Source organism: Sarcophilus harrisii, chromosome 5 (assembly GCF_902635505.1).
Source record: "Sarcophilus harrisii chromosome 5, mSarHar1.11, whole genome shotgun sequence".
NCBI classification, from domain to species: domain Eukaryota; kingdom Metazoa; phylum Chordata; class Mammalia; order Dasyuromorphia; family Dasyuridae; genus Sarcophilus; species Sarcophilus harrisii.
Window position 1 is genome coordinate 245,577,325 of NC_045430.1, and position 27,619 is coordinate 245,604,943.

Consider the following 27,619-nt stretch of genomic DNA (forward strand, 5'->3'; position numbering starts at 1 on the left):
CCCTCCTTCCCTCTCTCTCTTCCTCTTTATCTTTCTGTCTCTCTCGCTGTATCCATGTTTGCATATGTACCTCTCTCTGTTTCTGTCTTGCATTCTCTCTCTTTAATACTCCTCATATTCATCCCCCACACACAAACACAGAGGCTGCCTCTGTAACAGCTACAAGAAGAAACTCAAAAGAAAAAAAGACTTTCCATAGGGCTCATGAATAATTAGAAGAAATGAAAGAAGAGGAAAAAAACTCTAGAGGAAAGAGTTGGAAGGAGAATAAATAGATTAGAAGAGAAAGTATCAAACCTTACACAAATAAAATACTCTTTGTGTGCTTGCTAAGTTATTGGGAAGGGGAAGTAATGTTTTAAAAGCAACATCATATATCTTTTAAAAGAAAATAGAGCAAGAGAGAATAGTAATAACTATCAAAGAACTTGACACTATGCGATTTCCGAACCTTAATTTTCTCATCTATAAAATGAAGAGATTAGCCAAGATGGCCTCAGTCCTTCCAAATATAGACTTATGATCATATAATATTAGAATTAAAAGAAAGGAAATAAGTATTTATTCATATAATACCTCCTATGTTCTAAATACCTCCTATGTGTGCTAAATGCTCTAAAAATATTATTTCATTTGATCTTCACAACAATCCTGAAAATAGGTGCAATTATTATTCCCATTTAAGTGCTGTGAAAAACGGAGGCATTTTGAGGTTAAATTGCTTGCCCAGGGTCACACAGTTAATAAGTGTCTGAGGTAGGATTTGAACTCATTTCTTCTTGGCTCCACCCAGGCATTCTCTCTATTGCATCACCCTTGGAAATGTTGAGCCCAGAACAAAACACTTTATATTGGAAAGTTTTAAAGGGAAATATGCAGAACAACAACAGTAAAAGTGGTTGCAACATCAGAGGAATTAATAAAACGTGCCCGTTACCATAGTATGAAATCATGGAGATTTTTGTGTATAATGCACGGGGCATTTGAGAAAAAAAGAAAAACAAAAGCCTGTGGTTGACTTAAAATTTCATGTTTCTTTTCTCACACTGAAGAATGTAACAACTCCCAAATGATGTTAATTCTTCTGGGCTTGGGTGAGTCTAGTTCTCCTTTCTATTTTTAATTACAAATTTGAAAATTTTGAAATGGCATGAAAAGCCCAGTGTGTTGCAAGACCCAATTTGAATTGGTTAAAATTGTGGAGAAATAGCAATTAAATTATAAGAAGTCTCAGTAATAGTACCAATGACTAAATAATGACATTGATTAGATAGCTGTGTCTTTTAGGTATCCCTTAAAAGACTGAGGACCTATAACTAGAGAATAAGATACTTGGGTATAGAAATGGTCAGAGAAATGGTAGCCTGGAGCCAAATGGATAGTAAGGGCTAGAATCGGCATCTGAGCCCAGGGTTTCTGACTCTAAATTCAGAATTCTTTCTACTTTGCCATATTTTGTCAAAATGACTCATAGATCTACTACGGATCTTGCCTTAGTTTTTCTCCTAAGCTCTAGCTTTTATCACCAATTAATTCCTTGTTGGTGATTGAATGTCCTTAAAGTCTCAAACTCAATATGGTCCAATGAGTACTCATTGTCCCTCTCCTCACTCCCAAACTCAATCCTACTCTAAACTTTCCTATTTCTATGGAAGACCCCACCATGCTTTCAATCTTCCAGATTTTCAGCCTTATTGTAATCTCCAACTCCCCACTCTCCCTCATCCCACAAATCCAATCAGTTGCCAAATCCTGCCATTTCTTCCTCTATCACTCTTGTATCTGACACTATCTCTTTATTCCCACAGCCACCATATTTGTTTAGACCTCAATTGTTTACACTATTGAGTGGTTTCTTGATTGGTCTCCCCTTCCTTCTTCCTTTCCATTTCAAACCCTGCACATAACTGCCAAAGTAATTCTCCTTAAAAATAGATCCAACTATGGCACCCCCCTATTCAGCCAAAGACTCTTTAGCTTCTAGGATCAAATGTAAACTGCCATTTGGTTTTTAAATGCTTTACAATCAGGTTCCCCTTCCTACACTCCAAGGTCCGGCCAAGCTGACTTTCTATCATTCACACATAACTCTCCATTTGCCACCTAAATCTCTTTGCTCTGGCTCTGGCTCATGTCTAGAATATATTTTTTCCAAACCTGCCTCAGAGAATTCCCTTCTTTCAATACAGCTCAAATATTGCCTTTTATGGTAAGCCTTTTTCTGACCCTCCAAATTGCTAGTAGTTTCTCTCCCCTGTGTTCATTTTGTATTCATTCTCCCTATACTTCTGTATTTACACATTCCTTCCCTGTTTCATTTTTCTGGATTTTACATACAGTGCCTAGCACAGGGCCTGGAAAATAGAAATCACTTAAGGAATGCTCGATTAATTAATTGATTTAGAGTCGGAAAAGACTAGATTTTTATTTACATACTAGCTTTAGGAGTAAATATATTAAAATTAGATCACACAGAGAAGGTTAGCATGGTCTCTGTGCAAGGATGACACACAAATTTCATGAAGATCTTTATCTAGTCCAACTCACTTGTTTAATAATTAAGATAACTGAGACCCAGAAAAGTGAAATGAAATGTCCCAAGTTACACAATTAGAAAGTTGCAGATGAAGGATTCAAGTAGAATTACAAATGGTAGAAAAAAAAAATTCTGAAAATCTCTCTCTTGTTCTCTGTATCCCTCTCCCTCTCCTTCTACACTCTGTCTCTCTCTCTTTCTTTCTCTCCATTTCAACCTCTGTCTCTTCTCCTTTTCTCTGTCTCTTACTCTCCCTTTCCTCTCCCTCCTTCCCTCCCTTTCCCCTCTCTCCTCTCCCTCTTCCTCTATCTTTCTCTTTTCCCTTTCTGCCTCACTCCCTCCCCCTCTCCCTCCTCTTCTCCTTCCCCTCCTTCCCTCTCCCCCTTCCCCTCCTTCCCTCTCTCCCTCCCCCTTCTCATTTTCTTTCCTATCTATTTCTAACTCCTCTTTCTTCTTTTCTTCTATTTTTTCCTTCCTTCTTCTTAAGAACTTCTATAATAAATAGAAATCAAACATTGATTGACAAGTAGATTAAGAGTTCTAGTCATAGTCATTAGAGAAAATGCATGCAAATTAATGCAATAAGGAGGTTCCAACTTATAATTTGGATATATATATATATATATCTGTCATAATGGCAAAAATTCAAAAAAAGGAAAATGGCATTTGTTGGAGAGGCCAAAGGAAAAAGAGGCATAAAAATGCAATATTAGTGGAGCTGTGAATTTGTATGGTGATTCTGGAAAACAATTTGAAAAAATAGTAACTAAATTTCTAACCCTATGATATCACTACTTTGTCTATATCAATATCCAAGACATCAAAAAAAAAAAAAAGAAAAAGAAATATGCATTCTTTATTATAAGCAGGTCCTAGAAACAAGGAGGAGGCATACTTATTAGTTGGGGAAATGAGTGAATAAATTATGAATGGAATGGAATATTATTGTGCTGTTAGAAATGACAAAAGGGGTAGTTTCAATGAAATCAAGAAAGACATATATGAATTGATGGAGAATAAAGTAAGCAGAACCAGGAAAGCAATGAGTAGAAGAATAATAGCATTATAAAGAAAAAAAGAACTTTGGAAGGACAAACTCTAAATCAATTACAATGACCTACCATGATTCTAGAGGAATGATTATGAAGCATGTTACTGTATCCCTCCTAATAGACAGATGTTAGCCTCAGGATAATTAAAGACATAGACTTTGGGGGGATATATGTCCAATATGGAATTTTGGTTTACCTAACTTTGTTTGTAATAATTTGATTTTTTTTTCTCACCACCTTATCCCATTTTTGAAGGAGAAGGTGAGAGTAAGAGGAGAGGCCGAGAAACAGATTGTCCCTTCCCCACTCTCTGAGAAAAAGAAAAGAGAGTCGTTGAAATAGTTTTTTAAGTATAGAAAGAAACAGAAATAAAGACCAGAAAGAGTCACAGACAATTTGGTCAGTTTAGAAAGTTTCACGTGCAATTTTTTTTTTATATATATAAAGGGTGTTTCAAAAACCTTAGTGTATCTTTAAGCCACTAAAACAGTAAAACTTTGGGACACCGTGTATTGTTACAAATAAAAAACCTTTACATAGAGATATTATACAGAGATAGTCCTTCTCTGTGCTATTACATATATATATATATATATATATATATATGTAATATATGAAAATGTCCACTTTTTTCAAAATAAAAAAAATTAAACAGAATTCCATTGTAAAGTGAAAATAAAAACAAGGTTTTTAGTGATGGAAACAGAAAACATTTTCAAATAAAGCAGAAATAAGAAGTATTTGGCTTTTTCTGCTTCCTCTTGTCTTTAAAATTGATGGCACTTATACCACATTAGTGAGAAGTAAGACTTGAAAATTATAATAGATTCATAGACTCACAGGAAGAAGGAATGGATGGAGCCTGTGAAGCCCTCATTTCTATCATTAGGTGATGAGTAAGTGCAGAGTATTAACTAATAGTGAGGAGACTCTACTCTTTCCTCTATTTTTGAAAACTTCAAATACAGAAAAGTGACATGTGCGTGTACCAAATGGGAAGGATGCAGGGTTAGGCAAGTAGCCACAAATAGGGATGACTGATTCAATGCTGTGAGTACATGGTCCCCAAACCTCAGGAGTGTGTAGGAGGGAGAAGATAATGGAAACTGTGCGGAAGACAGCAGGGAGGCTGAAGTTGGCTCTTTGTTTTGCAAACAACTATTGGTTTGTTTGGTATCTGGGCCAACAAGATGACCTTTTAGTGAAACAAGTTATTTGTTAATTCTTTCCCATCTCCATTCCAATCTGTCCTTTCCTATCTTATTCTCTCCATCATCTGACCTCTTTGACTATGGAAAAGAAGGGAAGAAAGGCCACATTTGACATGGTAGTGGTTATGAAGAGGCTATCGGAGAAAGAAAGGAGGGAGAAAAAAGAGAGAGAAATAGAGTTGGGGAGAGAGGGAGAAAAGGAAGCAAGAAAATAAAAGGAAGAAAACCATAGGGTTTTTTTTTTTTCTCTTTTGGTCTGATTTTTTTATACAACATAATAAATATGTAAATATGTTTAAAAGGATTATAAATATTTATTCTATATCAGTTTGCTTGCCATGATGGGGAGGGGAGAAGTTGGAGAGGGATGGAGAAAAATTTGGAACACAAAGTGTCTTGAAACAGGATTGAACACATTTAAGATGCGTCTTCCTGACTTCAGGTCTTATGCTCTATGCACTATGATGCCACCTTGCTCTCTCTCTCTCTCTCTCTCTCTCTCTCTCTTCCCATCTCCCCCTCCTTCCCTCCCTCCCTCCCTCCATCCCTATCTATCCATCATGTATCCATCTATCCTTCTATCTATCCATCCATCCATCCATCTACCTACCTACTTACCTACCTACTGTCCTACTTACCTTTCTCTCTATATCTCATATATTATCTCTAATTTACCATAGAGAAAATTCCACTTTCCACAGGAAGTCTTTCATTCTCTCCATGAATATCTGCTTATCTGTCTATAAATCTGTGTATCTTTCTTTTTATCTATCCATCTATCCTTTCTCTCCTATATATGTATGTATGTATGTATGTATCTATCCTGTCTGTCTATTTATCTACTTATCTATCCTGTCTGTATATCATTTATCTATCTATCCATCTATCTATTTCTGTCTGTCTATCTATCCCATCTGTCTGTCAGTCTATATTTCCTCACCTTTAGAAGTTGGGATTTTAGATGTGATAAATTAGAGATACTCATTGAGGGATGGCAGTAGAATTGAAGGGAATTAGGAAAGGTTTCCTGTGGAATGTCAGATTTTAGCTTGGACTTAAAGGAAGCCAGGAATGCCATTCTCAGGAACCACTGAAAGTTTGTGAGTAAAAAATGGCCAGAAGTACAACACTTTAAACCTTGTGAGCATATAATACTTCGTTCATTCATCCAGTGATTCATTTATTCCAACAAAGCAGCATCCCCAGAAAATGACCGGGTGGGGAAGCTTCCACCACCCAGGCAGGCAAAAAGTGGCTCTTTTGATCTAACTTTGGTCTAACTGACAAAGAGGCCACTCAGTCTCTCTTATCCCAGACAGTCAAAACTCTGCTCTAACACTAAGCCTGCTGACACCTTGACTTGAGGCTTCTTTCAACAAGCCCACTTGAATGGTGAGGAGGTTTCCTTACCACAGACAGGTAATCTTCAAGTTAAGTACACTAGGCTGCTGTTCTCCCTTACTTGTGCAGTTTAAGAGGTCAGTCCCCTTATTGACCCTATAGAGACAATGTACTCACAAATGCACATAATCAACAAGCATTTGTTAAGCCCTTGTTATGAAACAGGGGACAAAAGTGAAACAATTTCTGCTCTCAAGGAACTTACATTCTATTTGGAAAGATTATATATATATATATATATATATATATGTAAGACAATGTCTATTTATCCACATACCTAAATATCTATGTATTTCTCCATCTATACTTATACCTAAATATCCATCTATCTATCTATTTATCACCTATCACCTATCTATCTATCCATCCATCTGTCTATCTCCCAGTAAACTCTCCAGGCTTCAGGGACTAATGTATATAGTTCCTGGGAAATTGGAATTCATGTCTCCAAGACTTGTGTAGACAAGAGATGGTACAAAGTCCAGCTCCACAGAGGGTTGGAACAGTTGGAACTAGAAGAATGGGAGCAAAGAGGACCGTGGAGAAGTAGCTGAAAGTAGTATAGAAGGGGACAGGAACGGCACTGGAAGAACTGCTAACAGTGGAAGTTACCAAAGAGATACCCAAATTCCTCCGATTATGTTTACTCGTTCATGTGGCTAAAGCTCTGCCCTCAGTTGCTTTGCAGTGAACGTGGAGAAATAGGTTGTCCTCATGGCCCTCCTCTTTGCCTCCCTTTGTCTGGGGTCATCAGGGTCCATTTTTAATCTTGGTTCCCTTAGTCTGCTGTAACTTGTTTTTTAACTGACCTAATTTTACTTCTGTGGTTCGACCCAGACCTGGGTATTTCCATGTGTGCTTCAGTATACAGTTGTAGTGTTTGGTTTGGGACATGACTCTGAAGGGCTTTTTATATAAATTGGAACTTACCAATGCTGACTACAGATCAATATATTTTTTGGGGACTGTTGAGTATTTGTTTGCTTTGGAGGTCAGCAGCCACTCAGCCAGGATCACATGGTCAGTAAGTGTCTGGGTCCACATTTGAACTCAGGTCCTCCTGACTCCAGGGCCACCCAGAAGCCCCCTAGTTAAGTGCTTTTTTTTTTGAATGATTCTTTGATTCCCAACAAGTAGAACCCTGAGACTTTATAACTGAGTTTCTCTTGGACTTCTCTCTTTTTGTTTTTCCCCGAGACAGTTGGGGTTAAGTGACTTGCCCATGATCACACATAGCCAGGAAATGTTAAGTGTCTGAGTCCAGATTTGAACTTAGGTCCTCCTGACTTCAGGGCTGGTGCTCTATCCACTGTACCACCTCGCTGCCCTTGGACTTCCCTTAATGTTGACTGTGATTTCTGTATGCAGCATAGGACAGATAGTGTCTTCCCAACCTTCTGAGGAAGGTCCCCAGGACTGTATTTAAGATAAAACGATGCCTCTACAAGGAAAGCTGTCCCTTTACATCTCCTGTTGGCCAAAGAGTCTCAGCTGTTTGCCAACAACTAGAAGTGTTAACAGTGAGGCTGCAAGCTTGAGCTTGGAGACCAAAGTAGTATATGGGAATTCTGGGGAATTCTGGGAATTCTGGGGTGTGGATGTGATGGGCAGAGCTGAAATAATCATGAAAAGTGTTGGGGAACAATTAGAGAGAGGAGTGATTACCTACTGATTTGTAGGATATTTGCTTTCTTCTGATTTAATGCCCGATTCACAATCTTTCCTTTTTTCACGTCCTCATACTAGAGGACTCAGGCGGCCCCATAGCTGAACTTTCCCAATATTCCCCTCTTAACAACTTTAAATAATGTCTCAAATCAACTGTTAGAGCATCAGAGTCAACAAAAAGTCAGGGCGAGATATTCTTACAGCCTAAAAAATCCTAAGAGGCTGGCAGGAGAAGGACCAAGGTCTGTGAAGAGACCACACACACAGGGGAGGCAACAGCAGCAGCCACAGCTTCGAAAACTCTCAGCCCAGAGACATTAGGGGTTTGACAACTGGTCAGAAAGAGATTACAAGAGGCTCTGTAGTGGTGCCGGGTGTAACGGGGGTTGGTTAACAGCTCTTGCCTATAAGCAGTCCTGGGTTCCAGAGCAGAGGAGAGCACTGGGACTTGGTCACAAGGGAGCAGGGACCTTGGTCACAGCTCCAGGGCCGAAAGCAGGCATAGAAATGATGACCTGAGAGCAAATTGAAGTATAACTTTCCCGCTTTATTTTTCTTGTTTCTCATGATGTGGCTAATACGGGAATATGTTTTTTTTTTAATTTAATAGCCTTTTATTTACAGGTTATATGTATGGGTAACTTTACATCATTAACAATTGCCAAACTTCTTGTTCCAATTTTTCACCTCTTAGCCTCCACCCCCTCCCCTAAATGGCAGGATGACCAGTAGATGTTAAGTATATTAAAATATAAATTAGATACACAATAAGTATACATGACCAAACCGTTATTTTGCTGTACAAAAAGAATCAGACTCTGAAATATTGTACAATTAGCTTGTGAAGGAAATCAGAAATGCAGGTGGGCATAAATATAGGGATTGGGAATTCAATGTAATGGTTTTAAGGCATCTCCCAGAGTTCTTTTTCTGGGCATAGCTAGTTCAGTTCATTACTGCTCCATTAGAAATGATTTGGTTGATCTCGTTGCTGAGGATGGCCAGGTCCATCAGAACTGGTCATCATATAGCATTGTTGTTGACGTATATAATGATCTCCTGGTCCTGCTCATTTCACTCAGCATCAGTTCGTGTAAGTCTTTCCAGGCCTTTCTGAAATTGTCCTGTTGGTCATTTCTTACAGAACAGTAATATTCCATAATATTCATATACCACAATTTATTCAGCCATTCTCCAACTGATGGACATCCATTCAGTTTCCAGTTTCTAGCCACTACAAAAAGGGCTGCCACAAACATTCGTGCACATACAGGTCCCTTTCCCTTCTTTATAATCTCTTTGGGATATAATCCCAGTAGTAACACTGCTGGATCAAAGGGTATGCACAGTTTGATAACTTTTTGAGCATAGTTCCAAACTACTCTCCAGGATGGTTGGATTCGTTCACAACTCCACCAACAATGCATCAATGTCCCAGTTTTCCCACATCCCCTCCAACAATCATCATTATTTTTTCCTGTCATCTTAGCCAATCTGACAGGTGTGTAGTGGTATCTTAGAGTTGTCTTAATTTGCATTTCTCTGATTAATAATGACTTGGAGCATCTTTTCATATGACTAGAAATAGTTTCAATTTCTTCATCTGAGAATTGTCTGTTCATATCCTTTGACCATTTTTCAATTGGAGAATGGCTTGATTTTTTATAAATTAGAGTTAATTCTCTATATATTTTGGAAATGAGGCCTTTATCAGAACCTTTGACTGTAAAAATATTTTCCCAGTTTATTGCTTCCCTTCTAATCTTGTCTGCATCAGTTTTGTTTGTACAAAAACTTTTCAGTTTGGTATAATCGAAATTTTCTATTTTGTTATCAGTAATGATCTCTAGTTCTTCTTTGGTTATAAAGACCTTACGGGAATATGTTTTGTATGATTTCACATGTATAATCCATAACATATCTTCTCAGTAGGTGGGGAAGGGAATGAGAGGGAGGGAGAGACTTTTGTTTAAGGTGGGGAATGTACTTCCTTATATGGGAAGGACACATTACACTCCACTGGCTAACGGTCAGATGGAGCTAAAAAACCTTTACCTAGGAAAGTATCATCATAGCAAGAGAAAAAAAAGTCGGGGGAGGGAGAGTTCACCATTTCCTTCCATTCATATGACCAATTTATGAGCCATTAACTGTGAATCTTAGAAAGAGAATCCCAGGCTCAGATACACATGCCATTTACACACACATACTCACATATACATACATACACTCACACACTCACACACACATACCCCAGGACTGCCCACACTTGGTACCTCTATTTCCTTTTGTCTCATTCTCCTAACTCTCCTAAAATCTGCTTTCTGATATTATCACTCTCTCTCTTAATCACCAATTCTAATGGTCTCTTCCCAGTCCTAATCTTCCTTGACCACTCTGCAGTTTTTGAAACTGTTGACCCTCCTTTTCTCCAGAGGATTCTTGCCTCTCTGGACTTTATTGATACGGATCTCTCCTAGTTCTTCTCTTGCTTGTCCTACAATTTCTTTTTTAATAAATCAATCAACAGCAAAGAGTGATCGTTTTAGTTCCTTATTGCCTATTCTAATTCCTTCAATTTCTTTTTCTTTTCTTATTGCTAAAGCCAAGATTTCTAGTACAATGTTGAATAATAGTGGTGATAATGAGCATCCTTGTTTCACCCCTGATCCCACTGGGAATGCATCCAGCTTCTCTCCATTACAAATAATGCTTGCTATTGATTTTAAATAGATAATGCTTATTATTTTAAGGAAAGCTCTTTTTATCCCTATGCTCTCTAGTGTTTTTAATAGGAATGGGGACACTGTATTTTGTCAAAAGCTTTTTCTGCATCTATTGAGATTATTATATGATTTCTGTTGGTTTTGTTATTGATAAGGTTGATTATGGTAATAGTTTTCCTGATATTGAACCAGCCTTGCATTCCTGCTATAAATCCTACTTGGTCATAGTGTATTAACCTGCTGATAAATTGTGTAATCTCTTTGCTAATATTTTATTAAAAATTTTTGCATCAATATTCATTAGGGAGATTGGTCTGTAACTTTTTTTTTCTATTTTGGCTCTTCCTGGTTTAATTCCAATACTGTGTAAACTATTTGGAAAAACAGAGAAAAGAGTCCTGCCAAATTCCTCCTATGACACAAATATGGTACTGATATCTAAACCAGAAAGAGCCAAAACAGAGAAAGAAAATTACAGACCAATCTCCCTAATGTATATATATGTGTGTATATATAATTAAAATCCCTGTCTCTTAAAATCCAGTCTCGCAACATGCATTGTTTGCTTCTTGTTTCTAAGTAGATGTCACAGAGACAAACCTAACATTTCCAAAATATAACTCCTTTTCTTTTCCCCCCAAACCCAATCCTCTTCTGAACTTCCCTATTACTGCACAGGACACTACCCTTCTTTCAGCCACTAAGGTTCATAAATTCTGGATTATCCTTGACTTCTCATTCTCATTCAACCCTTATAGCTATCCTTTCAGTTAGCAAATTCTCTCTCTCTCCTTCCTTCCCTCTTTCCCCCTCTTCTCTCCCCTTATCTCTGTATCTCACTTCCTTTTTTCTACCCTCCTTCCCTTTTTCTCTGTCTGTCTGTTCCTCCCCAACATTTCTCACATAAATCTGCTCCTTTCCACGCACACAGCCATCACCTCAGTTTGGGTCCTAATTATCTGTCTCTGGAACCATTGTAATACTTTCCTAATTGGTCTCCCTTCCTCACCAATCCATCTTCCATACAGTTATGAACATTTTATTCCCTGCTCCAAAATCCAGGGGCTTGCTATAATCATATATCAAATTCTCCGTTTAGCATTTATATCTCTTCATGCCTTTCCAGTGTTGTTACATCCTACTCCCTTTCTCCTATTCTGTAATCTAGCTTTATTTACCTGAATGATATTCTGCACAATCTCCCATTTTTGTGATTTTGTACTAATTGTTCCCCATACCTAGAATGACCACCCTTATCACCTCTACTTTCTAAAATCTTCAGTTTCCTGACTAATACTAAATTCAACTGCATTCTACACTTGTTTTCCTTGGTTCCCGTTTACTTATGGTTATTTTCAGTTTTTGACTGGCACTTTTCAACAATGTCTCCTTTTTTCTCCATGCCTCCACTGAGTTGCTATAAATGGATCTCCTCTGGCCATGCCTGAAACTTGATTGTTAATTCTGTTCTGTTCTGCATGCCTCTTAACTGATTCCCCTTCCCACAGTTTTAGACTGGATCCCTGGTACCATGTCTTGCTCAGCAACACACACCAATAACTGGTTTTTAAAGAAACAATTTGAATAAAAAAATTCCAGATTAAAGGACTTTATTTCATATTCAAGAAATGTAGGTAACCAAATGATTAGGAAACCAAGGCTTTTAAATACAAAAGATTTATAAGGTATTCTTAATGGCCCACAAATACCTCACAAATATCAAAACCAATCTGTTTTTACCAAGAGTTTTTCCCTATTCAATCAAATATTATTATTTACCAATAGAAACTTTTAAAATTATTTTTCTTATTATATATTATTCCTTAAGCTCTTTCACACTTTATGAAAGTTAAAAGTTATTAAAGTTATCCATCACATTTCACCCTCCAAAATAATTCTCATTAGTAGCTAAGTAATCATCATTAAACACATTGTGTTTAATGAACAGATTTATGTGATAGAAACAAAATTTTGGAAAAAATTAATTAGATGAAAAAATCATTAACTTCCATTCTTTTGAAAAAAGTATATATTAGCTGTAACAAAATTATAATCACTCTATTTGTTTCTATTATTTCTAAATTTCTGTTTTTTGCATGTATTTTTCTAATCAATCACTAAACATTTATTAATTGATTACTATTTTCTAGGTACTATACTAGGCACTAAACATACAAGGGCAATGAATGAAAAAAATCCCTGGGCTCAAGGAACTTTTCAATAAAATAGTTTCATATTTTCAACAGTCTGTGTTTATTTCACAATCAATTGATATTTATTAGTTAGATACCTTCACTTAATTCAAACTGTGTAAATTGAGAAGCATATTGCTTTACAATTCTTTTGGAGTTGGAGTCATGCTCAGTTTCCTTATCTATAAACAAAGGGATTGATGACATCTAAGATCCATTCTGCTCCTAAGTACTTTATTGCCTACTACTTTCTCAATACTTTAATTTCTAATCTTCTATCCTCTCTTTCTTTCCCTCCCTTTTTCTCTTTTCTGCTTGTGGCCCCTCTGTTCCCCACTCACAATCTCTTACCCGTGAGAAATAAACCTATGCACAAAAATTGGGCTTGATGTAGCAGCTGTCATCATTTTTTTTCTATTAGTTTCGTCTCTAGTCTTTCCTGCTAGAGAGTCCGAGGATAGTGGATCACCTGAGTTTGGGAGTTTTGAGCTGCAGTAGAGTTAAGACTGATAAGATATTCTTCCTAAGTCTGAAAGATGAATTCCCAGGGTGGACATCTTCCAGGCTGTCTACTGGCATACAAACTGACTCATTTTGGGAAATCAGAACAGGTTATATCCTGTACCAATCAGTATTGGAATCAGGCCCTGTGAGACCACCACACTTCTAGATTGGATGAGATAAGGAGATCCAATCTCAAAAAACAAAAATAAAGACAATGTGTTGCTCCCATCATGTTGGTTTGAGTTCTCTTGAATTAGGAAAATCACAATCTTGTCCACTAGTCATTTTCATTACCTCTAAATCATCTAAAGGAGCTGACAATGACAAATGTACAACCACCAAGAATACTGGGATAGTTGACCATAGTCATGAAATTACAGTGGTCAATGCAAGCATGAAACCATTGACTTGAAGCTGTTGCCTAATAAGACACTATTCACTATACAAGAAAAATAATGCTGGGTCATGTGACATCTGGGACAGACTTTCTGCCAAAGGAACTTAGGTCAAGAAGAGAAAGGGTCTTCTTGACTGTCTTCTCAAAGTTGGGCCACCCAGTGACATCACCTATACTTTGTAGTAGTGAAGGATGTATGTTTTTTAAGTCAAAAAGAAATGTCACCTGAGAAGGTGACTGCTGCTGTTCCATTTGCTAACTCTGGCAAGCCAACTGGTTTTCTTGTTATTTACGTATTTCAACACCAACCTCTTCACAGTTTTAGCTTCTGGGGGACTTCCTTTTTTGTCTCTTGCTATTGCGCTGCATTCAGCACTTTTGAAAAGGAATTTTCCCATGGTATAAACATAATATTTTCTTTCAGAAGGAAGAGAAATTTTAAATTATTTAACAAAAAAAAGAGGATGCGTTCTTATTCTTCTAGGTCTAATTTTGAATTAGATTCTACTCAGTGATTTCACAGTTTTGAATTAATTCCTTCAAAAGGCTATCAGGGATATCTGGAAACAACTTACACCTAACTAATTCAATTCAAAAAACATTTTACTGATACTTCAAAAAGCATTAATTAAACAATTGCTATGTACCAAGCACTGGGTTCAAACTTGATTTTATCACAACTATACAATTATTCCAAGGAAAATCAGATGCAATTTCTTATTAACTTGGAGATTTCAGAGCTCTTGACAACCCCACCCAAGAGTTCTTTCCCCCTTATGTCCCCAACCGTAACTTCTCAATATTCACACACGTCAAAGGTTTAGACCTTTTGAAAGGTATAGACCTTTACAAAAGGAAAAAGCCAACTATTAGTGTGTAATGAGAAATAATTCCCTTACAAGCATGGTAGAACAAAAAAGGAACTGGGTTTGGTGTCCATTGCCCTGATTTTGAATCCCAGTTCTGCCATTTCTGTACCTCTATGGTCTTAGAACCCCACCTCTGCGACTTTTTAGCTATGTGGCCATGTAAACTCCCTGAAGCTTAGTGTCCTCATCTGTAAAGTGAAAGTGATTAGAATGATGGACAGGGGTTAGGACAGACTTGGGTTTATACCCCACCTCTGACACTAATTGAAAGCAATGCTCACCTTCTTTGAAAAGCTCTCAAAGGGGCAGCTGGATGGCAAAGTAGATAGAACACCAGACCCTGGAGTCCAAAAGACCTGATTTCAAATCCTACCTAAGACATTTACCGATTTGTGAGTCTAGGCAAGTCACTTACACTCCAAAAGAAAAAGGAAAGATCTCAGTCAAATTAGAAGATTTAGATTAAAGTACGTATTGATAAGTCTTTACGGAGCAACCATTCTATACCCAGAATTGAGCTGGGTACCATAGGTAATGACTCTACCTTTGCCCTCAGGGAACTAATTGTAGTTTGGGAGGCCAAAGCAACCAACAAGAAGGGGAGAAAACAAAGTACTTCGCCAGGGCTGCAGGAATGGTAAAATGCTCAGAGAAGACAAAGATTGTCATAGATTGGAGTGGCCAAAAAAAGGATCATTTGGAAGGAGAGGATTCAGATTCTCAGAGGAGAGAAGGAAGGGCATTTTATGAATAGCATCACCAGGAAATGCAAGGAAGAAATGGTGCAATGAAGGGGCGCATCACATTTTGTGAATGTTTTTGGGATAATAACTCATTTAAGTATTTATTCTTAGATTTGTCAGTGCAATCTATATGTCATTTGACTCTCAAAATCCTATGTGTTACACAGTAGAGCTCTTCTCGTACCCATTTTACAGATGAAACACTACAGTTTCAGAGACTTAAAATGATTAGCTCTTAGTCATAGCTACACAGCCTCCAAAGTGAGATTCCAAGCCGGGGTTTTCTGTATTTAAGTCAAAGGCTCTGCCTACTATACCGCACTACCCCAAGCTATGCCGGAGGATGATGGGAAGTTAGCTCAGGGGATGAAAGCTGGAGCAGAATTTTGGGAGGATTGTGAGAGCCGGACGAAGGAGTTTGGATCTTTTTCAGGAGGCAACACGCAGCTCTTAGAGTTTCTTGAGCAAGGTAGTGGCCCTGAGGGATTGGAAGGTTCCGTCTGGTGAAGAGGGGAGAAAACGGGAGCAAGCCTGCCTGCCTGCCCGGGAAGGCAGCGTTTTTCTGTCCCTGCCAGTCTCCGTTTTCCCGGAGTCGGGAACAGGTGCCTCGGCTCTTCCTGAACACGAGCCGGCTCCTCGGAGGGACGCGATGAAGGCTCCTCCCGCTCCCGTTCCGCGGGGAGTCGGCTCAGAGAGGCTCCCGCTCTCAGAGAAGGATGGAGCCGTCCCCGTCGCTCGTGAAGCTGGTGACGCTGTTACTGATGATGGTACTTTCCCGCTTGTGAGCGTCGGGTGCCGGGATGTGAGAAAGGGCGTCGTAGTTGCACAGCACGGACAGGCATTTCCGATACAGGTGGTAAAGGTACTTGCGGAACTTCTCGCCCGCGAAAGCGTAGATGAAGGGATTGAGGCAGCAGTGGATGAGGGCCACGGCTTCCGTGACGTTCATGGCCAGCCTCAGGTGCTTCTTCAGGTCGCAGCTGGCGAAGAAGTGGTAATGTTTCAGCGTCTGCAGGAAGACCATCGCGTTGTAAGGGGTCCAGAAGAGGAAAAAGACCACCACCACCACCAAAATCAGCTTGATTGTCCTGATTTTTTTGTGGTTTTTGCAAGAAAATATCGTCTGGATGATGGCAAAGTAACAGTAGCACATGATGAGAAAGGGAGCCACGAAGCCCAGCAAGTTGGTCTCCACGTTCTGGAGCACCGGCCAGATGTCCCAAAGCATGTCGGGGTAATTCCCCAGGCACTCGTGGTCCACCAGCTCGGTGAACATGAAATGGGGCGTGGCCACCAGGATGGCGGCCGCCCAGACGCTGAGACTGACCACCACGCCCTGCTGGACCGTCCTGCTGTTGAGGGAGTTGGCGGCCAAGACTATGGCCACGTACCGGTCAATGCTTATGACGGTGATAAAGAAGATCCCGCTGAAGTACCCGATGAAGTAGAAGGCGGTGATGAGCTTGCACAAGGCGTTGTTGAAGCCCTGCTCGTTGAGCACGTAGTGGATCCAGAAGGGCAGAGTGGCCACGAAGAGCAGGTCGGATAAGGCCAGGTTGAGGAGGTAAATGTCAGTGATGCTTTTGTGTTTGCTGCTGGTGGTGAGCGCCAGGACCACCAGCAGGTTCCCCACCAGGCCGAAGGCAAAGACGAGGGAGTAAAGAGTCGGTAAGAAGATGACCCCGAAGTTCAAGATGTCCCTCTGGTCACAGGCTTCCGGGAAATCGTCGTAGTTGTACATGGGTGTTGTTGATTCGAGGCTCGTGTCAGTCATGGTGAAGGACAGGAGTAACTGAGGTAATAGAGAACAATCATATTAGCCGGCAGAAAGGGCAGAATTCTGCAAATGACCCAAATCTCTCTTCCGACAAGTCTCCACTCAGGCCAAACTCCCAGTTTCCCACTTAGATCCTTAAAATGATTGTGACAAACATACCCGGTCAAACTTCATTTCCCTTTGCTTGCCTGCTATTTGTATTTATTTTTTCTTTCATAAAACTTCATTTTATTTCTATCTTTTATCTATAACATCACCTTAAATTCTGAATGCAAAAGCCATCCTTGTACCAAAGATTTCAAAGAGGGAGAAATAAAATCAATCATTACATCACCTTTTAAAATTTTTTAAAGAGCGATTGACAGAAAAGTCTGGGGACTTTGTGTCTAACTTAGAGAATGATTTGTGGGTCAAGTTTTCCAGAATCCATTTCTATGCCGTGAGTTTTTTTAAAAGCCAAGCTCTGACCTTACATAATGATTAAGTTTGCCCTGACCCAGACAGAACCTACCGGCAAGAGATGCTTCCACTTTCTCTCCTAACTCTATACTCTCTTCTTAACCCCTTATCAACCTTATTATTCCAAGGAAAGTGCCCTTTCCAAAGTTACTAAAGATAGCTTATGTTTAAAAGTATCGTACACAAACAATCTATATCTGATTATTTGCTGTCTTGGGGAGGGGGAGGAAAGGGGAGGAGAAAAATTTGGAACAGAAAATGAATATTGAAAACTACCTTTATTTGTATTTGGAAAAATAAAATACTATTGGCAAAAAAAAGAGATATCCTAGTTGCCAAATGCAATGGTCTTTCCCCAAAACTCATTCTTCTTGACCTCTATACAGCCTTTGACATTACTGACCACACTTCCTCCCTGATAGCCTCTTCTCTTTGGGGAGACTATTCTCTCTTGATTCTAACTCTTTAATTACTCTTTCTCTCGCTCCTTTGTTGACTGCTCTTCCAGAGCTAACCTCTAACCATGGCTGTCCACAGGATTCTGTCTTGGGCTTTCTTCTCTCTCCCTTCAATACTACTTCACTTGGTGATTTCATCAGCAAACAGATTTATGATAATGATTATGATAATGATTCTCAAATTTACCTATCCTGTCTCAATCTCTCTGCCGACTTCCAGACTTGAATCTTCAACTGCCAATCAGACATTTCAAACAGGACAGCCAGGAGTGAATTTAAACTTAATATGAGCAAAACAGAATTTGATGTCTTTCCTCTTTAAATCCTGCCCCCCTGCCTTGTTCCTTCTCTAGTACCGTAAAGGGACACACTTTCCTCCCAGTCCCCTGGGTTTACAACTAGTACCCATCCTGAATTTCCCTCAGTCTCTCACAATCAGCACCTATATAAACGTTATTGCCAAGACCTGCAGATTTTATCTTTGTAAAATTTCATGAATGCTCCCCCTTCTCTCCCTCTAATAACCCTCCCTGGTACAAGTCTTCGTCAACTCACACTTGGATTATTGCAACACTGGCTAGTGGGTCTGCTGTCTCAGTTCTCTTCTCACTCCAGTCCATCCTCTAATCAACCACTGAAGTGATTTTCCTATTATGTCATCTCCCTCCTTCAATAAACTCTAATGGCTCCCTATTACTTCCAGGATCAAATACAAAATGCTGTGCTTGGGATTCAAGCCCTTCATAACTAAGCCCTCTCTTCCCTTTCCAGATTTCATCCACCTTAACTTCTGGTCACATTCTCTTCAATCCAGTGGCCTCCTGACTGTTACACAAACAAGACCCTCCATATCTGGGCTATGGATATTTTCTCTGCCTCACATAACTGGAATGCTCTCCCTTTTCCACTCTGACTATTGACTTTGGCTTCCTTTAAATCCAAACCAAAATCCCTTATTTTCCTGGAATTCTTCCCCAATCTTTCTTAATTCCAGTGTCTGTTCTCTATTATTTCCTATTTTATATATGTGTGTATGTATACGTATGTGTGTATGAGAGAGAGACACACACACACACACACACACACACAGAAGGAGAGGAAAAGGGAAAGGGAGAGGGAGAGGGAGACAGAGAGAGATGGAGAGAGACGGAGAGAGGGAGACAGTGGGAGAGAGAGAGGGAGAGACAGTGAGAGAGAGAGAGAGACAGAGAGAGAGACAGAGACAGAGAGACAGAGACGGAGAAAGACAGAGAGAAATGGAGAGAGATGGAGACAGTGGGGGGAGAGAGAGAAAGAGAGATAGAGAAAGAGAGAGACAGACAGACAGACAGTGGAAGACAGTGAGAGAGAGAGAGAGAGAGAGAGAGAGAGAGAGAGAGAGAGAGAGAGGAGAGACGGAGAGACAGACACACACAGAGAGAAGAAGAGAAAGAGAAAGAGCTTGTTTGTTCTTATTTCTTTGCTTCTTGTCTCCCCCATTTGACATCACCAGCACTTAGCATGGTCTCTGGCACATAGTAGGTGATTGATAAATGCTTATCAATTGGTTATTGATTGAATGACACTTTGTCTTCTTGCTTGTCTTCACTTTTCCTAAATACATCACAAGCAGCTCAGAAACCCAGGGAACAACCTAGATCTAGCTCCTCCTCAGACTATTGGTTCCCACGCCACCCAAATACTTTTCCCTTCCCCCAAACACCTATACACAGAGTTAAAAATTGGGTAACTAGCCAGTTGCTTTTCATACCCTGGGATTACATAAAAATTATTTAACTTTCAACTCATAGAGATCAATTTGTTTCACAGTTTCTAAAGTTAGGACTGAATCTTTGCTTCCTGAAGTGGCCAGGGATGGCCCAGTCCCCGTCAGGGCCTATTACATTGCCTTATACTTAACAGATATTTATTTAATTGAGTTGAATATGTCTAATTGAGAGGCAGCTAGGTGTTGGCATGGAGTCAGGAAGATGAGTCTTCCTGAATTCAAATCTTACCTTAACTATATAGGAGCTGTGTGACCCTGGATAAGTCACTTAATCCTTTTTACCTCAAGTTTCCTCATCTGTAAAATGAGCTGGAGAAGGAGGAGGCAAATCACTCCCAGTGTCTCTGACAAGAATACCCCAAGTAGGGACACAATCACCTACGACTGAATAACAACAAAGCCCCACCTCCAACAGGAAGCTTTTCCCAAGCCTTCCTAATTAATGGTTTCCCTGTTAATTATTTCCTCTTTATTTTATGCATATTGTTTCTATATTTTGCATGTTATCTATTCTATTAGATTGTGAGAAAGGGGCGTCTTTTGTCTCCTTTGTAACTCCAGAACTTAACCCAACACCAGCATATAGTAAGCGCTTTATTAATTGATTGATTGAAGAATATCTGGAATTCAAGTCTTCCTATCTTCTGAAATAGGTTCTTTGTTCATTATGTCAACTCCCTTACTGCAAATTAGCATGGTAAACTAATATTGTGGTGAGTTTAAGGTCAAGAAGACCCAGACTTGTACCTTGTCTCAGATAATTTCCAATGTAGCTGTCCAATCCTTAGTAAATTGATCAATGTTTCTGTGACTCAATTTCCGTAAAATAAGGAGATCGGACCTGTTGACTTCTAAGATCCCTTCCAACTCTAAATTTTTGATTATATGAAATATTCCTTTAATCAGCCATGTCTGTCTTTATGTTTGACAAATAAGATGGCGTCCATGGAAATAGTTCTGGCCTGGATTTGATTTCTCACTCTCTCTGAGCCTCATTGATGAAATAGGGATAAAAAAAAAAAAAATATTTGTGCTAGATTAGAAAGCATGAGGAGTCATGAGTCATTCCAGTGGAGGGAGGATCTATATCAGTGAAATGATTTCAAAGTATTGAGTGTATTAGTTTGAGGTTCAGGAAGCATAAGTTCTAGTTCCAAGTCGCTTAATTAATTGTTAAGAACTTTAGGGAATCTCTTTAAGCTCTCAGGATCTTATTTTTCCCATGTATAAAATAAAAAATATATACGAAAAAAATGTTTGTGCTACCTACTCTAAAGGGATGTTATGAGTAAAATGCCTTATGAGTACGAACCAGTTCTATTATCTTGAGGGTTCAAGGAAACAACCTGGAAATGTTGAAGAGAGTCTGAAGGAATCTGGACTCTGAGGACCAGAGAAAGAAGGGAGGGCCAGATCAGAGAAGAAGCAATCCTATTCTCTCACCGATGTACCTCTGACCACTCTGCAATCATAGCAAGTTAATTGAAAAGGGAGAGCCTCGTTTCCAAGTTATAAAAAGAAATGATTCATATAGATGCGAATAAGAGTCATCATGCCCTGGTTGATAATTGATGAAAGGATATGAATAAGCAGCCTTCAAAGGAAGAAATCCCGTGATCTCTAGCTAAGGGAAAAAATGCTCCAGATTCACAACTAATCTGGAGTAGTCTCAGATTTATGATAATGATTCTCAAATTTACCTATCCTGTCCCAATCTCTCTGCTGACTTCTAGTCTTGAATCTCCGACTGCCAATCAAATGTTTCAAACGGGACAGCCAGGAGTGAATTTAAACTTAACAGGAGCAAATGTGGAAAATGACAAAGGTTGGAGGAGCTGCCCTAAAAGAGCTTCCTTAAGGCATTGTTGGTGGAACTGGGTCTAATCAGTCTAGCTATTCTGGAAAGCAATTTGAAACTGTGCTTGGAACATCGTTAAATTGGGCATTCGATTGAGCAATCCTGGGTCATGCATTAGTAAGGTGAAAATATTAACTTGGGCTCATTGGAGTTGAAAAACCGTAAATTATTTGGAATTTGCCAAAGGGATAGTGAGGGGAAAGTCTAGAAAGTCAACTCAGATCAAATCTGGACATGGGAAGCTAAGTCTTAATGGGAAGTACCATAAGGATGGCATGAGGGAGGGCGTAGACTAGACGTCCAGGTAACAACCACTCAAAGTCAAGGCTGGTAGTGTGCCAACCAACTCTTTGGATCACTCTTTGATACCGTTCGCTATTACCCAGTGAGACTCTAGCACAACGGAGGGAGACTTATTTAATCAGGGCTGAGTAATTTAGGATGACACCATTCGCTATTACCCAGTGATTCTCTACCACAATGGAGGAAGACTTATTTAATCAGGGCTGAGTAATTTAGGGTGTGACCCAGGGCACCCCTACTTTTCCTTTTTTCTGTTACTTCCCATATTATTTTATTCCTCACGTACATGAGCAGGATGACTAGTAAATTCAGCCAAAGAGCCAGATTCAGTTTCTAGTTTTGGAGCTTATTTTTGGTTGCCTCCCAAATTAATTTTGAATGGCCTGGGAGAAATAAATTAAGTTAATAACAGCAACAAGAACCCACATTTCTAGAGCATCATATGGTTTACATGGCACTTTCTTTACAACAACCCTAGGAAACCACACTGACCTATTTGTTCCTCTCACGTGATGCTCCATCTCTTATCTTTTCTTCCCTATATCCAGAATGCTCTGCCTCTTTGCCTAGTCTCTTAGATTCCCTGGCTTTGTCCAAGATTGCAGTGCACTAATGCTTAGCTAGCAGACATTCTCTCCTTTGATCCTTGCCTCAACTATGTGAGGTAAGTGGAAGGTAGATGGTACAATGAATGGATAGAGGGCCAGATCAGAAGTCAGGAAAACCCAAGTTCAAATCCAACATCAGACACTTAATAGCTTTGTTACCTTGAGCAAAATCACATAATTTCTGTTTGCCTCAGTTTCCTCACCTGTACAATTGGATGATAATAGCACTTACCAATTAATAATAATAATAATGATAATAAATGTTAGCTGTTATTACTAAGGCAACTAGGTGGTGCAATGGGTAGAACACAAAGACCTGGAAAATTCATCTTCCTACGTTAAAATCTATCTTCAGACACTCTAGCTGGGTGACCCTGGGCAAGCCATTTAACTCCATTTGCCTCAGTTTTCTCATTTATAAAATGAACTGGAGGAGGAAATGAAAAATTACTCTTGTTACCAAGAAAACCACACAACTGAAAACAAATAAACGACAACAAAAATTATCATCATCTCTAGAAGGGGGATAATGACCGCATCTATTTCCTAGGGTGGTTGTGAACATCAAATGAAATAATAATTGCAAAGCATAGTGCCTGGGACAGAGTAGATGCTATGGGAATGCTAGTTATTATTAATATTTCCCTCTTGGGAATATTGAGGTTAAGTAACTTGCCAAAGTGCACACAGGGAGAAGTTGTCTGAAGAGGAATGAGATTTCGGATTCCCTGACTCTTTGTCCAGTGCTTTAGTCCCTACTCCAGGCTATGGTAAAAGGTATAAAACATAATGCTGAGGGAGTCTAAAAAAGAAAGAAGACTTGGAGACAAATGAGGGACAGCTTCCCAGAGGAGCATCATTCAAGCAGAGCCTTGAACAACAGGCAGATCTCTGGGGGAATGGAGGAATCCCACACAGGTCCAGTAAATGTCAGCCTATTCTCCAGTGACTGCATTTATACAGACTCCCTCTTCTTTCTCTAACTCCCCATTTCCTGAGTGTGGTATTTCATCTTGGCTATCCTAAAGATGGCATCATTTCCTTTTGGACTCCAAATCCAGAACTTCCACCACTAGGTCGGGTCAGATGGGTCGAACACAGCACCTTTAAGCCACAGAGTGAAGTCAGACCAGATTACATTTTTTTCCTTAGCAATTGGGGCTAAGTGACTTGCCCAGGGTCATACAGCTAGAAAGTATTAAATGTCTGAGACTGGATTTGAACTCAGGTCCTTCTGAATCAGGGCCAGTACTCTATCCACTGCACCATCTAGCCGCCCAATTGGGAATTATTTAACAAAATAAAAATACAGTAGAACTTAAAGGATGTTAAAATGTGGTTTTCTAAACTAACTGCATAAGGTACTGAAAGGTACCATAACTTGCCCAGCATCAAGGTGTCAGAGGCAGGACTTGAATCCTGGTTTTTTGCCTCCCAAGGCTAACTTTCTCTCCAGTATAAATTGCTTTCTTCTCTGGATGCTAAAAGAAGCTCCAGGCTCTCAGAGCCAGCTTGCAAAGCTTTCATTTGACATTTAAGGCAAACCTGTATTACTCATCTCAAACGAGCCTTCTCTGCTCCTCCCTTTAGAAATGGAATCCCATTCTCTTACCTTCAGCCTCTTCCAAAGCAAATGCCTTCGCTGGCAAATTAGCTCCCATCAGCAGCCCAAACTCTGTCCAGAGGAAAGCATTTCCCTTTTCTTCCAGCTGTTGTAGCAGTGCCTTTCGTGAAGGTGGCCAATGGGCTGTCTGCAAGGAAACTCATGGTTTCCTGTGAGGTACGTTCTCTTAATGGGGCACCCGTCTAACCTTAGAGAGGCTACAGATTTTAAGAATGAGAGAAGACAAAGGGATGAGATGCCGGCCACTCTTAAGGCAAGCAGGACGATGGATTGCAGCAGCATTAAAAAATGGAAATCCATATGTAAAAAAATCCTGCAGGCTTTTCGTTTGATCTTAGCCTTCCTCCATCAGGATCTTGGTGTCTGACATCTCTGTCCTTCCTTTGAAATGAAAAGGGGATGCAGCTCCTACGTAGGTGAAGCCATACTCAGCTGGCTGTACCCTCGGCCACCTGTCTGGTCCTACTACCTCTTACTTGCTCTCCTCCTTCTTCTACTTGCACGCTCTGCCAGGGAGACCTGGATTACTTTAGGATGGAAAGACAAATGACTCACTCTTTCTGTGCCTCAGTTTCCTTCTCTGTAAAAATAAAGACTGTTGGAGTAGATGACTTCTCAGGTCCCTTCTAGCCTTATAATCCTTTCATAGAGACTCTCTGAGGTTTCTCCCAGGGCAGCTAGATGGATAGAGTGCCAGACTTGAAGTCAGAAGGACCTGATTTCAAATGTGAGTCTAGGCAAGTCACTTAACCCTGCTTGCCTCAGTTTCCTCATCTGTAAAATGAGCTGGAGAAAGAAATGGCAAACCACTCCTGTAGCTCTACCGAGAAACCACAAATGGGGTCACAAAAAGTCGGCCATGACTAATCAACCAAAAGAAAAAAGGTCTCTGTGACTTTATTCTGCTCATCTAATCTTGACATTTACATGTTCCGAGGAAAGGAGTGGTTGTAACAAAAATTATGCTTTTATTTTTCTATATTTCATTCATCTTGCAATTATGAATACAGTGCAAGCTACTACCATATCATTGTGCTAAGTGATCCGAAGGATTCAAAGAACCAGATTAGATTGCTGCCCGCAAGGAAATAATCATCTTGTAAAGAATTCTAGATCATGAAACTTTAGTATCTTCTCTCCGGGAGACTGCACACACACACACACACACACACACACACACACACCTAAAATTAAATAATGCAAACTTGTATTTGAGAAGTTCTGGATGAAAAGTTCTAAATTCAATTCCAAATCAAGTTCAATAAACATTAATTCAGTGTCTACTATTATCAATCAATAAGCATTTATTAAACACCTACTCTCACAGTCATTGTACTGATTACTATTGATGCAGAGCTCAAAACCAAACAGTCCAGATAGGGATCTTTACAGTCTGGTGGGGTCAGAAGAACCTTCTTGAAAGACACAAGACTAGCATGGTCTTGAAGGTTGAGTTGGGTTTTGAATACAATTGGAGTAGACATCATTTTAATAATGGCTCTTAAGTAGATAATACTTTATAAAGTGATTTTTATCTAATAATCCTGTAAGAAAGATGATTCAAATATTATTGCCAAACCAATTTTTTAAATGATGAAGCAAGTTCAAAGATTTTCATTGACTTGCCCAAGGAAGTCATCAAGACTTGAATTCAGATCTCCCAACCCCAGGCTTAGTGTTCTTTTCCTCAGACTCATGATGTCTTCTAGAGATCCAAGATTCACAAAAACAAAGAGACAGGAATCAGCAGGTTATGTTTGGGGGATCACTGAATGGAACAATCTGATTAGAACTGGGAGTTCTCAATGGAGATCTCTAGGAGATAAATTTAGAAATTAGAGTTTTAGAAGCTATCACATCTATCCTCTTGTTTTACAGATGAGAAAAATGAGATGCAGAGGTTACACGGCTTCCCAAGGCCATAAAGCTAACCCAGGACTTCGTGACTGGAAGTCCAATGCTCTGTTCACTACTCCATAGTCGTTCAAACTTGGTACCACGTTACTGAGGGACCTTGGCCCTTGGTAAGTAGTAAAGGAATTTGGACTTTTTAAAATCGCCAATGGGGGGCCATTGACGATTTGACAATAAGAAAATGACATTTACTAGTTGTGGGACCATAGCAAGGCATTTAACCACCATGAGCCTCAGGCTGAATATTCAAGTGAAAAAGAAGGAATCAAATATGGCTACCTGACCCCCTTGCTTGGTCATCGATTGATAGGAAATAAGAATATGCTGGATGAGGTCACCAAACAGAAACAAGGCTCATCTAAAAGAATGTCACACAGAATTTCAGGACTAAAAGGGACGTCAGATGTTCTCTTCTGTAGATCAGCTCATTCAGTTTTACAGATAAGGAGTTTAGGGACTAGTTTAGGGTGCATGGGTGGTAAGTGACAAAAATGGGACTCAGCTTAGGTTTTCTGATCCCTATCTACAAAATAATGAATTTCAGGTCTGGAATCAGGAAGATGAGTCTTCCTGAGCTCAAATCTGTCCTCAGATACTTCTTAGCCATGTGACCCTGAACAAGTCATTTTATTCTGTTTACCTCAGTTTCTTTATCTATAAATGCCTGGAGAAGGAAATGACAAAATCACTCCAATGTCTCTGCCAAGAAAACCCTAGACACAATCAGACATAAGTGAAACAACTCAAGAATAACTGTCTACAAATCACTTGAGATGTAATCTGGGATATAATAAAATATCCCTAGCATTGCAATCTATCAACAAAAAGTGTTAAACCAACTCAGTGTGGAAGGAACTTTGCCTTTGACAACTATATCTGTCATTGATTTTTAGAATGGTTCAAAATTCAATTTAACAAATATTAATTCTCTAAAAAGTAGAGGAAGTGAGTCAGGAAACCACTGTTTGTTTAAGACTCTTGATAGCAAGGAGGAAGCAGCTCATGATACAGAAATGGAATGGACCTTGAGAGGAAGGTCTGTCTCTATTTCAGACTTGTAATAGAGAGCAAAGTTGGCCAAAAGCTGACCCATGGGGTTTGGGAGAATAGATTTCAAAGAATTCAGAGAAAATATTGGCAAGTTCCCATGGATTATAGTTGTATAAGTAAGCCCCACAGACAGGGGAAGCTCTCAAAAATGAAATTCTGGAGACATAAAGAAAAACAGTTCTCATAGGGAGGAAAAGGAGGAGATATCTAAAGAGATTCCTATAAATAAATGTACAGGGAACTCATTGGCCAATCATGATTCTAAAAGGATACATATAAAAAGATAGAAGCAAGAGAAGTAACAGAAGATGAATGGAAGAATAATATAAGGAACACTGAGATTCACAATGACCTGAGATTGATTAGGAATGATCAAGGGCAACAAAACAATGAGATTTTAGAAGTCATATTGGGGGAAAGAAGAGAAAAGCAGCATGATAGATTGGACAATAATAGCACATGACTGAGAGAAGTTAGAAATACAAAATTTTATTTTGCTCT

The 27,619-nt window shown here is 39.4% G+C and overlaps 1 protein-coding gene and 1 non-coding gene across 2 annotated transcripts; one reads left to right on the forward strand and one right to left on the reverse strand.

The window, feature by feature from the left end:
* Window positions 1–2,432: 2,432 nt before the first annotated feature.
* Window positions 2,433–2,539, forward strand: LOC111721177. The gene has a single exon (XR_002770505.1). It is a non-coding gene; the product is annotated as a U6 spliceosomal RNA (small nuclear RNA).
* A 10,122-nt stretch (window positions 2,540–12,661) lies between these two features.
* Window positions 12,662–24,525, reverse strand: CX3CR1 (C-X3-C motif chemokine receptor 1). Its single transcript, XM_023505141.2, has 2 exons — window positions 24,143–24,525; window positions 12,662–17,091 (listed from the first exon to the last, which is right to left on the reverse strand). Exon 2 carries the CDS (start codon window positions 17,071–17,073, stop codon window positions 16,006–16,008), a length of 1,068 nt encoding a protein of 355 aa, XP_023360909.2. The 5' UTR covers window positions 17,074–17,091; window positions 24,143–24,525; the 3' UTR covers window positions 12,662–16,005.
* Between the last annotated feature and the right edge of the window lie 3,094 nt (window positions 24,526–27,619).

Excerpts from the sequence above, each read along its gene's own strand:
- CX3CR1 (XM_023505141.2), bottom strand. The coding sequence starts at position 17,073 with ATGACTGACACGAGCCTCGAATCAACAACACCCATGTACAACTACGAC.